At 41.0% G+C, this 12,976-nt stretch overlaps 1 protein-coding gene across 1 annotated transcript in view; it reads right to left on the bottom strand.

The window, feature by feature from the left end:
• Window positions 1–5,870: 5,870 nt before the first annotated feature.
• COG6 (component of oligomeric golgi complex 6) overlaps window positions 5,871–12,976 on the bottom strand; it is a 107,926-nt gene continuing 100,820 nt past the window's right edge. The window contains exon 19 of the mRNA XM_048848552.2: window positions 5,871–11,594. Within this exon, the coding sequence (XP_048704509.2) occupies window positions 11,447–11,594 (148 nt within the window). The 3' untranslated portion in view covers window positions 5,871–11,446. The remainder of the gene's footprint in view (window positions 11,595–12,976) is intronic.

Raw genomic sequence — 12,976 nt, 5'->3', positions numbered from 1 at the left:
CCTGGTGCAAGTGCTAGAGGAGCCAACTAGGGGGGGAGCTTTTCTTGACCTGCTGCTCACAAACCGGGAAGAATTAGTAGGGGAAGCAAAAGTGGATGGGAATCTGGGAGGCAGTGACCATGAGTTGGTTGAGTTCAGGATCCTGACACAGGGAAGAAAGGTAAGCAGTAGGATACGGACCCTGGACTTCAGGAAAGCAGACTTCGACTCTCTCAGGGAACGGATGGGTAGGATCCTTTGGGGGACTAACATGAAGGGGAAAGGAGTCCAGGAGAGCCGGCTGTATTTCAAGGAATCCCTGTTGAGGTTACAGGGACAAACCATCCCGATGTGTCGAAAGAATAGTAAATATGGCAGGCGACCAGCTTGGCTTAACGGTGAAATCCTAGCGGATCTTAAACATAAAAAAGAAGCTTACAAGAAGTGGAAGGTTGGACATATGACCAGGGAAGAGTATAAAAATATTGCTCGGGCATGTAGGAATGAAATCAGGACGGCCAACTCGCACGTGGAGCTGCAGCTAGCGAGAGATGTTAAGAGTAACAAGAAAGGTTTCTTCAGGTATGTTGGCAACAAGAAGAAAGCCAAAGAAAGTGTGGGCCCCTTAATGAATGAGGGAGGCAACCTAGTGACAGAGGATGTGGAAAAAGCTAATGTACTCAATGCTTTTTTTGCCTCTGTCTTCACTAACAAGGTCAGCTCCCAGACTGCTGCGCTGGGCATCACAACATGGGGAATAGATGGCGAGCCCTCTGTGGAGAAAGAGGTGGTTAGGGACTATTTAGAAAAGCTGGACGTGCACAAGTCCATGGGGCCGGATGAGTTGCATCCGAGAGTGCTAAAGGAACTGGTGGCTGTGATTGCAGAGCCATTGGCCATTATCTTTGAAAACTCGTGGCGAACGGGGGAAGTCCCGGAAAAAGGCTGGAAAAGACTGGAAAAAGGCTAATGTAGTGCCAATCTTTAAAAAAGGGAAGAAGGAGGATCCTGGGAACTACAGGCCAGTCAACCTCACTTCAGTCCGCGGAAAAATCATGGAGCAGGTCCTCAAAGAATCAATCCTGAAGCACTTAGAGGAGAGGAAAGTGATCAGGAACAGTCAGCATGGATTCACCAAGGGAAGGTCATGCCTGACTAATCTAATCGCCTTTTATGATGAGATTACTGGTTCTGTGGATGAAGGGAAAGCAGTGGATGTATTGTTTCTTGACTTTAGCAAAGCTTTTGACACGGTCTCCCACAGTATTCTTGTCAGCAAGTTAAAGAAGTATGGGCTGGATGAATGCACTACAAGGTGGGTAGAAAGTTGGCTAGATTGTCGGGCTCAACGGGTAGTTATCAATGGCTCCATGTCTAGTTGGCAGCCGGTGTCAAGTGGAGTGCCCCAAGGGTCGGTCCTGGGGCCGGTTTTGTTCAATATCTTCATAAATGATCTGGAGGATGGTGTGGATTGCACTGTCAGCAAATTTGCGGATGATACTAAACTGGGAGGAGTGGTAGATACGCTGGAGGGCAGGGATAGGATACAGAGGGACCTAGACAAATTGGAGGATTGGGCCAAAAGAATTCTGATGAGGTTCAATGAGGATAAGTGCAGAGTCCTGCACTTAGGACGGAAGAACCCAATGCACAGCTATAGACTAGGGTCTGAATGGCTAGGCAGCAGTTCTGCAGAAAAGGACCTAGGGGTGACAGTGGACGAGAAGCTGGATATGAGTCAGCAGTGTGCCCTTGTTGCCAAGAAGGCCAATGGCATTTTGGGATGTGTAAGTAGGGGCATAGCGAGCAGATCGAGGGACGTGATCGTCCCCCTCTATTTGACATTGGTGAGGCCTCATCTGGAGTACTGTGTCCAGTTTTGGGCCCCACACTACAAGAAGGATGTGGATAAATTGGAGAGAGTCCAGCGAAGGGCAACAAAAATGATTAGGGGTCTGGAACACATGACTTATGAGGAGAGGCTGAGGGAACTGGGATTGTATAGTCTGCAGAAGAGAAGAATGAGGAGGAATTTGATAGCTGCTTTCAACTACCTGAGAGGTGGTTCCAGAGAGGATGGTTCTAGACTATTCTCAGTGGTAGAAGAGGACAGGACAAGGGGTAATGGTCTCAAGTTGCAGTGGGGGAGGTTTAGGTTGGATATTAGGAAAAACTTTTTCACTAGGAGGGTGGTGAAACACTGGAATGCATTGCCTAGGGAGGTGGTGGAATCTCCTTCCTTAGAAGTTTTTAAGGTCAGGCTTGACAAAGCCCTGGCTGGGATGATTTAATTGGGGATTGGTGCTGCTTTTGAGCAGGGGGTTGGACTAGATGACCTCCTGAGGTCCCTTCCAACCCTGATATTCTATGATTCTATGTGGGAGTAAACAAAGTGAGTGCTTATTTCTGAGTGTAATTTTAAAGAGATCATCCAGGGCTCCCAGAGTTTGGGATAGTCGCGAGGTTGTGACAAATCATAAAAAACAATCCTGGTGGGAGATCAGAACGTAAAAATCACATTGCTCTTTTGTTTTGTTGTCCTGTCTACATAGCACCATATACAGCACCAATCAACATAGTGTCTGGGCCAATATATAAAGATAAGATCTTAAGACAAGATTTTCAATAAAGGACTCCACTATTTACCACTTAGCGAGGGTACGAGATCACATCATCTTAGACCTTAAAAATCACATCCTGAACATCTTGTTTTCCTTCCCCACGTAAACTGTAACATGATTTTAGCAGCAAATCTCACGGACTGCTAAAATTCAGGATTAATACTTTATAACATTTGAAAGTTGACATTCCAAGCATTCCAAAAGTATAAAGCAACTGTTTCTACCACTGTCACTTGGAGAAAACAGCTGCTAAAATCACACTGCAGGTGAAGCGGGGAAAAACTAAGCAAGATGGCAATCCAGATGACATAATTATAAGCTTTTGAAATAACTTGCCAAGACAAATTGAGGTGTCACATCACTAAGCAGCTGGGATTGCCAGCTTTCTAAAAGCATAGAATATTTATTTCCTGTTTAGTTATTTCATGAGATTACTAGTTCCCCAATCTAGTGTTATTTTAGCACTGCCACGAGAGTCAATATGGCATGTCACAGACTTTTCAACCTGTGATTAAGATTAATCTAGAACTAGACAAACAGTGATGCATTATTTTAAAGTATGTGGGATAAAGTATCATAGAATCATAGGACTGGAAGGGACTCAAGAGATCATCTAGTCCAGTCCCCTGCACTCATGGCAGGACTAAGTATTATCTAAACCAGAGGTTCTCAAACTGTGGTCCGTTGACCACCAGAGGTCTGCGAGCTCCATTCAGGTGGTCCACTGACAATTCCCACTAAGGTTCGCGCCTGGGCGGTCGCACACAAGAGAATGAAGGGCCACCCAAATAGTTAGTGGAGCTGCACAGGTGTGGCTCCACTCATTAGGTGCATTGACCCTGGAGAAGACGCACATGTAAGGTGAGGTGGTGGCCTTGGGGGGCATAGGGGGTAGGTGGCAGGGGGCAGTGGGGTGAGAAGAGGAGATGGGGGGAATTTGGGACATGCAGGGCTGCGGCAGCCAGAGAAAGAGGCGACTTTCCCCAGCACCCGGGTTGCGGCTGCCAGGGAGAGACCCCTCTCCTTCCCAGCCCCAGCTCAGGGGAAGGAGGGCACATCCATTGCATTAGAAAGGTAAGATTACTGATATTAAAATATGAGTTTGTGCTTTTATTTGTAGAACAAAAAAATGTTAATTATTATTAAGGGTTTTTTTAATATAGTGCTTTTATCCAAAGCACTTTACAATAATTAGCTAATGGTACAAAAGATCATTAAGTGGTCCGCCAAGACCCTCAGCAATTTTCAAGTGGTCTGCGAAAAAAAAAGTTTGAGAACCACTGATCTAAACCGTCCCTGACAGGTGTCTGTCTAACCTATTCTTAAAAATCTCCAATGATGGAGATTCCACAACCTCCCTAGGTAATTTATGCCGGTGCTTAACCACCCTGACAGGAAGTTTTTCCTCATGCTCAGCCTAAACGTATATATCAAGAAAGCTTGAACTGGCCTTATGTCATGTGAGGTAACAGTTGTGCAGTACAGGAGAGCTGGATTCAGAGGCCACTGTGTGTGAACAGAGATGGGTAGTTTATACATTTGCACTTTCTGTGGGCTAATTTGCAGAGTGGAATATTTGGTTCAGTTTTAAACATGGTGCTTATCCACTTTTTCAGGACTGAAGGTGTCAGGTTACAATAGCAAGATTTATTTTCTTGTTGGCAAACTGGTGGCTCTCCAGATTAAAGAGATGAAGTATCTTAGACCCCCATGTGGAAGAAGAATACACTATTGTAAAAACATCAAGAAAGGTGTAATGTGCCATCATTCACACACGCACACAAAAACACGAGTAAACACTTATTTCCTGCCAACATGCCACCAACCTATCCCTACATGTGCACAATATGGCATTGAAAATACATTTTTTTCTTCTGAATTCAGCTCAGTTGCTGTATTTGCTTTTACTTTGGTTCTATTTTGTCAATTGAATCCTCTTGAAATAATTACTTTTTAAAAAATTCACTGGCTTCCCCAATTTGATTTTGATAGACCATTAATAACATGAGTGCATCCACACCTGTTCAAATTGAAAGCAGTTGTACAATGGAGCTTTAAAAACAGAAAGTTGTATTTAAACAACAGATTTCAATATGCAGAGATGCCAAAAGTGTGTTTGTACAACATCAACATTCTGCATCAGGTACAGTATTTGAAACCCAAGGCCTAAAACATAGGCATGCAAATTCTGAAAATCTAGCCTGAAATCTCTATGGCTAAAAGTAAGCTGCTTCTAAAAAACCCAGCACTTTAACACAGTACACCCCCTGTAGTTTCAGCACAACATGGTGTATGGGAAATGCACCGTTATAGCCTACAAGCAGCAATATGTAAACCTGCTTATTAATAACACCTTAACCATATGTTTAACTCTACAAGGAATATGGCTCCTGCTGCTGTTATGAAAGCAGTTTTTATTTTACTTTTCTCAGTGGTTACATATTATAACTACACACACACACACAAGAAAGCAAAACCTATGTGAAAGCATCAGGACACCTGAAGAAAACCTCCGTGGAAGCTTAAAAGCTTGTCCCTCACACCAACACAAGTTGATCCGATACAAGATTTTACCTCAGCCACCTTATCTGTCTAATATCATGGGACCAACACGGCTACAACAACACTGCATACAATGATAATAAGTGAAAGTTAGTCCTTTCCCCCACCAGTAATCCCATTTATTACAATACTTATGGGATTGCTTACAGGTGTAAGTGCTAATGTTGAGTAGCAGGCGTCCGCAGGTTTGGGCCCTCTGCAAGGACAACACTGCTTCCCATTTTCTGATGCATATGTGTTACAGGATCAACACGGGCAGGTTCTTCCTTATTGACTTTTATTTTACAAATCAGAAACTACAAACAAAAAGCTCAAAATCTTTTTTCCTTTCAGAGAATAAGAGGGAAAATCAGGCATCACCACGAAGGAAGACCTAATCAGTTACTCCAGCTTTTATTGACTAATTTTCTCACCTATGATCCTTTGTTGTTCACCTCTATTGATCAAGCCAAAATCTGCGATTGATTTTTTTAAAGTAACAACTTTATGACCTTTACATTACTAACAGGAAAGGATGAAAGGGTTAGTTGAGGCACATCATGGAGAAGTCTCAGCATGGATTCAAGTATAGCAAATAACGTCTCACAAATCCTTTTGCAAGCTGTTGACTGCTTATTGACGTTTGTGGTCAGTTTCTGTGACTGGAGGAAATATTTGTTTAGTCTTTCTTAAACTTCAAAGCCAAAAAATTGTTCCGTTTCGTGCATCTATTATCGCAAGCCCATGTTTATTGTCCTCTTTCTACTTGTTATGCAATTCCCATAATTTAACACATTAATTAAACAGTAGTATATACAGCACATTACATAACTTCAACAAAACTGTTTCCATACATATCATGGTAATGTAAAGATCGAACAATTGAAGATATCTCACCTGGTAACAGATGAATGAGAAGTACTGAAGAATTATTTTCCTTGGGAGCTTCTCAATTCAGATGTGTTTTATGAATTGGGGCTGGGTTCTCCATATGAAGCCTTTTCCAGGCTTGATGGATTTCTTGCCTTGCATGATGTTAAGAGTTCAAAATGATACCATATTTTTTACTCTCTCTTTAAATTATTTAAAGATCCAAAATACCCATAACAATCACGTTTATAACAGATCAGAGTCATTTATTCTAAGAGATCTAGGACACTTATATTTTCTAGTTCTTTTATATTATGACAGTGAAGTATATACGATACACTAGAAAATGAAGAGGATCACTGTCCTGTGACTTACCATTGCAGTTGATTCCTAACAGATAGTTGGATTGGACTATTTTTCTAGGATTAAATTCTGAGTTGCTGTTCTTCTCTGCCACTGATTCTTTTACAGACATACACTGGGCAGTCGATGTGGCAGCTGATTAGCACATAACTGGCATGGAGGTATATTATTTATATAAACCTCTATAGGTGCCTGTCACAGATTCGGTCAGGTGCCCCCTGCAGGCCACCTACTGCACTGCTATGAGGGGATGCCAAGCCTCTGGGTGCCTCAATCCTTCCATGGTTTAAGCCTCCCTTGGGTCTCAGCAATTTTGTATCTTGCCCTCCCTTGGCCTCTCTGACACATTTCCTGGGCAATGACTGTCTGCAACCCCTACACAGAGTTTCTCAGCCCATGTGTCCTAGGCCCCCAGAACCAGCACTGACCCCCAAGATACTCCAGTTTCTTAAACACACCCTGTCCCAGAGTCTCATGGAAAAATGTGAGCCTTCTGGTTTACAGTTTAATTCTTTCAGGAGGCACATGTAATTGTGAAGCATATAACACAGATGTGTTGCCCAGAGTCTAACAAAATTTCTTGTTCTTAATCATATCAAGCACAAGAGTATGCATCAGTTAGAAAAAAATCCTAGCTGCAATGCCCCTCGCTAGTTCACCTTTCCCTTGGAAGGCCACCTGGGCTCAGGAAGGCAGGCAGGGTTTCCCTGCCTCATGCAGGCTGATACATACTGATTGGCTTCTCCCTCATGGAGTCTTCCTCCCCAGCTCTCCCTCAGAGTCCCTCAACTGCACCCTCTCTGTTCCTGTGTGTTTCCTCATTTAAATCCCTGCTTTCTTTATTCTGTGTTTGGTAATTTTCCACTGCTCCAAAAACATCCCTCAGAGAAGACTGGTTTTCTTTTAGAATGCAGTCAGCTTTTAACATAACCTTTGTGTGGTCAAAGCACTATCATTAACGTTAAGTATTTCCCACTGTTCTCAGTCTGCAGTGTGCGCTTGCAGTATGCCTGGTTAGCAATAGCAGATCCACACACGTATAGGCTTACAGTGACACAGTAATGGTCATGATACATCATATCATCCAGAATTCATAAGCTGTACAGAGTCCCCAACTCGTCACAATGCACATCCCACAAATTTAAAATACATAATACAAAATTCTATGTGAATGGTAGCTCATCCCATCTAAGTATGCACCAGCTTAAACCGAAGCACCTGAAACAACCCATTTTCCACCTCCTACAGAAAACCTTGGAGGAAAAGAAAACAAGGAAACAGAGGTCTCCCAAAGGAAGGTTTCCCACCTGTGCCTCCTTCTTCCATAGTATAAAGATCCCTTATTGGTAACCTCTGATTTTCCTGACAGGATTTCTTGAATGAAGCAATTTATAATAATGTTTTCACTGTCTCTTAACAGGTCAGTTGGAAATCCAGTAAACTTTCTATTAAATATTTTACTCTCCCTCTGGAAGCATAGATCATCTGCACTATAGCTGTCTATATTTATGTAATTAACTGGAACCACAAACATAGAAAGAAAAAAAGAAAAGCTGGTTTCTAGGAAAAGCAGGTTACAGATATAAAGGTTTTAGATGGAAGTGACAAGGCACAAATGCACAGCTTGTGCCTGGCTGCCACACTGGCATACAAAGCGTAAGAGCTGTCATATTGGGTCAGACCATGGTCCATTTTGCCCAGTACCTTGTCTCCGACAGTGGCCAGTACCAAAGCTTCTTGGGGAACGTACAGAAAGGGCAGTTAATGGAGTGATATACCTATCTTCCACTCCCAGCTTTTGGCGGTCAGAGTTTTAGGGTTGCCCCAAGTGCGGGATTGAGCCCCCGATAATCTTGGCTAACAGCTATTGCTGGACTTATCCATGAACTTATCCAGTTCTTTTTTGAACCCAGTTATACTTTTGGCCATCACAACGTCTCCTGGCAGTTGCACCTTTTCCAGTTCCACTGTATCCTTTTTGAGATTGGGCAACAAGAACTAGACACAGTACTCAAGATGTGAGGGCACCATGGGCTTATACGTGGCAATAAGACATTTTCTATCACTTTCCTAATAGTTTCTAACATCCTGTTAGCCTTTTTGACCGCTGCTGCACATTGGGCGGAAGTTTTCAAAGAACTATCTGCTTTGACTCCAAGGTCTCTTTCTTACGTGGTAATAGCTAAATTTAGAACTCATTATTACATATATATAGTTGGGATGATTTTTTCCATCTTTGCATTTATCAATGTTGAATTTCATCTGCCATTTTGTAGCCCCGTCACCCAGTTTAGTGAGATCCCTTTGTAACTCCACACAGTCTGCTTTGGACTTAACTATCTTGAGTAATTTAATGATGGGATGGAGAGAGGAGCAGGGACTCTCCCTTGCTCACTCCACTCATTGGCCAAGCACCGTTGCAAACCTTGCATCATCTTGCACAAACCCACCCTGAGTTACATTGTGGAGGAGCAGTTTGAACTGCTGGCGATGCACTACAGTGTACAACTGCCACAACTGATCCCAACTGTATTTTTAAGAGAACCACTGCAGACTTGTTAACCACTAAAATCTCTTGAACATGATTAACTGAACAAATTTGTTACTCCTAGAGCAGGTGGACTTTTTCTACACCATTTAAAAAATGTTTGCAAAGAGGTGATTCACTAATTCCATAAGATTTCTGTGGATCACTCCTAACAGATCTGTGATTTTCAGTTAATATAAAGATGCATATAGAATAAATAATTATTTCAAACAAATTCCCTCTTCAGTAAAGTGGGATTGAGAAAAGAAAAATTATTAAATTCTGGATTACAGAGTAAAAATCCTATACTGGTCATCAGTAACTTATTTACAAAGGCAAGTAGTTCATATCTATTTGTTTTGCAAGTACTCTCTGTGCTAAATTATGCAATACACACAGTGATACCATGGGCTTGCAAAGACAAAATGTAATGTTGACCACCATACAAAACAGTTCTTCATTTTCCAATCGTACCCAAAGCCACTGCTGACACTCTGGCCATAACAGTATAGTTTTCAAGCAAGAATTAAAAATGACTTTTTTGTTTTGTTTTGTTTAATGATTTGTATTACTTAAAGAAAAATCATTTAATCAAACACAAATGGCTCATCACTTTAGCTTCTAGAATAAGAGAAAAATGCACTATGACCAACTAAAAACTACACCCCCAGCAGGTTTTATGGAATCATGCAAGAGTTGTTGGGATATATGCAGGGTTTCTACAGAATTTTACATCCAGCCCACATTGTGAATGACACCACAGACTGCATGAGCGTGCAGACTGTGTGCATCATGTGTGAGTGTACAGGAAAAGTATTGTAATTGAATACAGCAGATTAAGTTTAATAGCAACCAGGATATTAACAACTTCTGGTTAATAGCAACATTTTGCCAGGAGCCAGTCCCCTCTTATTGACTTTTACGTTAATGGGATTCAGAGATTGTTAATAAGCAGAGTGCCCTTGCCAATGTTTTTCGGAAGAAAAGCACCACCTGCAAGCAGGTTTGCAAGGCTGCAGCCAGAGAAGGAAGTGCTGAACGTTCCTGCCCTGGTTGACGTCCCAGAAACATGCCCGGGGCCATTGATCAGACCATTCCAGCACTTCCTTCAGGGGCTGCAGCCCTGGAAACCTGCCTGTGCACAGGTACTGCACAGGAGGTAAGGGGCTGTGGTCTGGCAGTGGAGGCTGTGAACAGGGCAGTAGCGGAGAAGGGGACTACAGCATGAATGCCGCAGTTGCATGGTACCTCTCCCTGTGCTGCATCCTGCCGGGAGGCTGCATGCGGGGAAGGAAGTGCTGGGACGTGCTGATTCCCAATCCCTGGAGAGAGCAGGGAGAGGGATGGTACAGCCCCACAGCGCCATATAGAAAGCCCTGGCATCCAGGCTGCAGCCTTCCTCCCCGCTGCTGCCTTGCCTACAGGCAGGTTTGCAGGGCTGCAGCCACGGAAGACACACCCCAGCACTTCTTATCCTGGCTGTTGCCTAGCAAACCTGCCTTCTGCTTATTAGCAACTGCTAGATAATAGCAACTATTTGCTGGCAACTGAGAGGGTACTACTAAGCGGAATCTACTGTATTTCCTGTTCTTATTGGAAATATGTTACAAATTTTTAACTGCCTAATGGTCTGATTTATTTTTCCTGTTAACAATAGAATATAATTCACAGTTATGTTACTAACCTTCTAAATTCTCCTTTACATTTGCAAGGCAATGATTTGTTCTCTGAATTTAGATTTTTTTGGTATGGGCACCATTGGCATCAAGAAAAACACCAGAACCAATAACAAACAAAACTGATTTTTTTACCTTGTTCCAGAGACTTGAAATCAGTGGGATTTAAAGAATCTTAGTATGCCACAGTGCCAAATATTTTGAAATGACATACAGGATGTAAAGCTGATTTACTTCTAGATATTCAGACGTGTATCAGCTATATCCAAATTATGTATTATTAGTAGGGAAACTCTTTTGTTCTGTGTTTGTACGGCACCTAGCACAATGGGGTCTTGGTCCATGACTACCACTCTTATATGCTATGACAATACAAACAACAACAATATGCTTACTTGCAATAGGCTATTGAATAAAGCACCTAGTAATAGAATGGAAAAAAGCAAGGAAAAACAGCAATTAAAAGAGTATTGGCTAGTTCACTTATGACGTCAGAAGATAGAGTGTTTCAACATCTTATTCAAAAGATTAGGTGTAGTAAGTAGCAGACTATTATTTTTCATTTCTAATCAGAAAAGTTGTCATGGTCCTTCATTTCCTTTCCAAGAATAAATTAAAAATAATTATTAATCTATATTCTTGTTCTTGTATATAGCTAGAACTCAACACAAAGTGTATAGAAATGGCCAGACTTCTGTTAGATATATTAAACAAAACCCCATCACTGCCCTTCAAGGTAACTGCATGGTTATAATCAAAATTCAAAAATATAAAAGCAGACTGAAAATATTCAGGGCTTTAATATTGAAGGAATGTAATGTTAAGTAACATTACAGTAAGTGTTCTGCAACATAATTTGGAAAATAAGTTTATGAGAGAAGTGACTGAACTTGATGAGGAGATCTGTGTACTATGGTTTCCGGATCCTTATATTCATTGACTGGATTCATCACGGCTGCATATATATCACTGTAGGCTCTGCAGACCAGTTCTGTGGACTGTTTTATTATCTGCTCTCTAAAAAACAAAAAAGTTATGTGAACAGAGTGTACAGTAAAGTTACGATCAAGATATTAAATCTGTAACAGAATATGTGTGGAAGATTTTCCACTATCCAAGATTTTTGGATGCATCACTAGTCCTTTGTTTCAACAGTGAAAATAATCAGCTTAGAGTTTACAACAAAAACGTTTTTTGCGTCTGTGTACTATACACACACACATATATATATACACACACACATAAGACCACATATGTGATCTTGATAAGCATGGAATAAGCCTCTTTGTATCTGCCACATGAGAAATTACAAAGAATGGAATAAACTGCATTTAATTTGCATACATGATCTTCTTACCTGCAATTTGCTGGGACTACTAATAAATAGAATGTTAATCCTATCAAATGGTTTTTCCTCAGCTGCTATTTTTTTAAAATAAAAAAAATCTACCACTAAAATGTTTTACTCCCCTTGTGATATCCTTTCTCACAACATGGCTCAAATATGAGCATATCTTGAAAGTTTCCCAGTTCTGTCCAGTGTATTGTTATATTTTACTTTGCACCAAAAACAGTATTAAGATTCTGTTATCTTGTTAATTGTCAGGGCTAGAAATGAATGTTACTGCAAGTAGGAGAGTCTGGAGACTAAAATCATAACATTCTGATTTCCAGAAATATTTTAGCATTTTAAACAATGAATTAGTGTTATATTTTTTCAACCTATACATTCATTTTGCTTTTGTTACCATAACTTGTCTATAGTTATGCATATCTACTGTACATAGCTAGATGTAGATCAACTGTACAGTAATTGTAACTTCTGCTATTTAGGTTCACAAACATTGGGAGTTCTCAATGATATCAGGATGATCATGGGTCATTGTCACATCTGGTGTAAAATGTAGTAACTCCAGAGAAGACAGCAGAGTTACACCTACAAACGCCATGTCTCAATTTAGCACCAGGTCAGCTGGACTAGTGGGATTTGAGAAGTTAATAGAATCTCAAGATGTATGTTTGTAAGTCTCCAACTATTTTTCAGCAGAATTCCCTGCTTTTAAATATTTGAATGCTAAGCAACAGAATTTATAGCAAATAGGATTAGCAGAAATAAATTATTATTAAATTGGAGTTTCTTTTGATACACGGCTAAGAATCAGGCCTTTGGATTTCCTAAATTTCTTGACTATTACAATACATGAAAATGGATCAGACACAATATCAAATCCAGAAGTCCTGCAAGTACACGGAATACATTCACATTTTCTACCAACTCTCTTCTCAGCACAACCTAAAAATGTTAAAACTGCTGAAGTGTGAAAATCTTTAAGCAAATATTTTATGCAGCTACTCGTCTGGAGCTGGCAAACTGAATTACATAAGATAATATTCAGTTA

The sequence above is a fragment of the Caretta caretta genome, chromosome 1 (genome assembly GCF_965140235.1).
Source record: "Caretta caretta isolate rCarCar2 chromosome 1, rCarCar1.hap1, whole genome shotgun sequence".
In the NCBI taxonomy this organism is placed as follows: domain Eukaryota; kingdom Metazoa; phylum Chordata; order Testudines; family Cheloniidae; genus Caretta; species Caretta caretta.
This window is presented reverse-complemented; position numbering and strand designations above follow the sequence as displayed.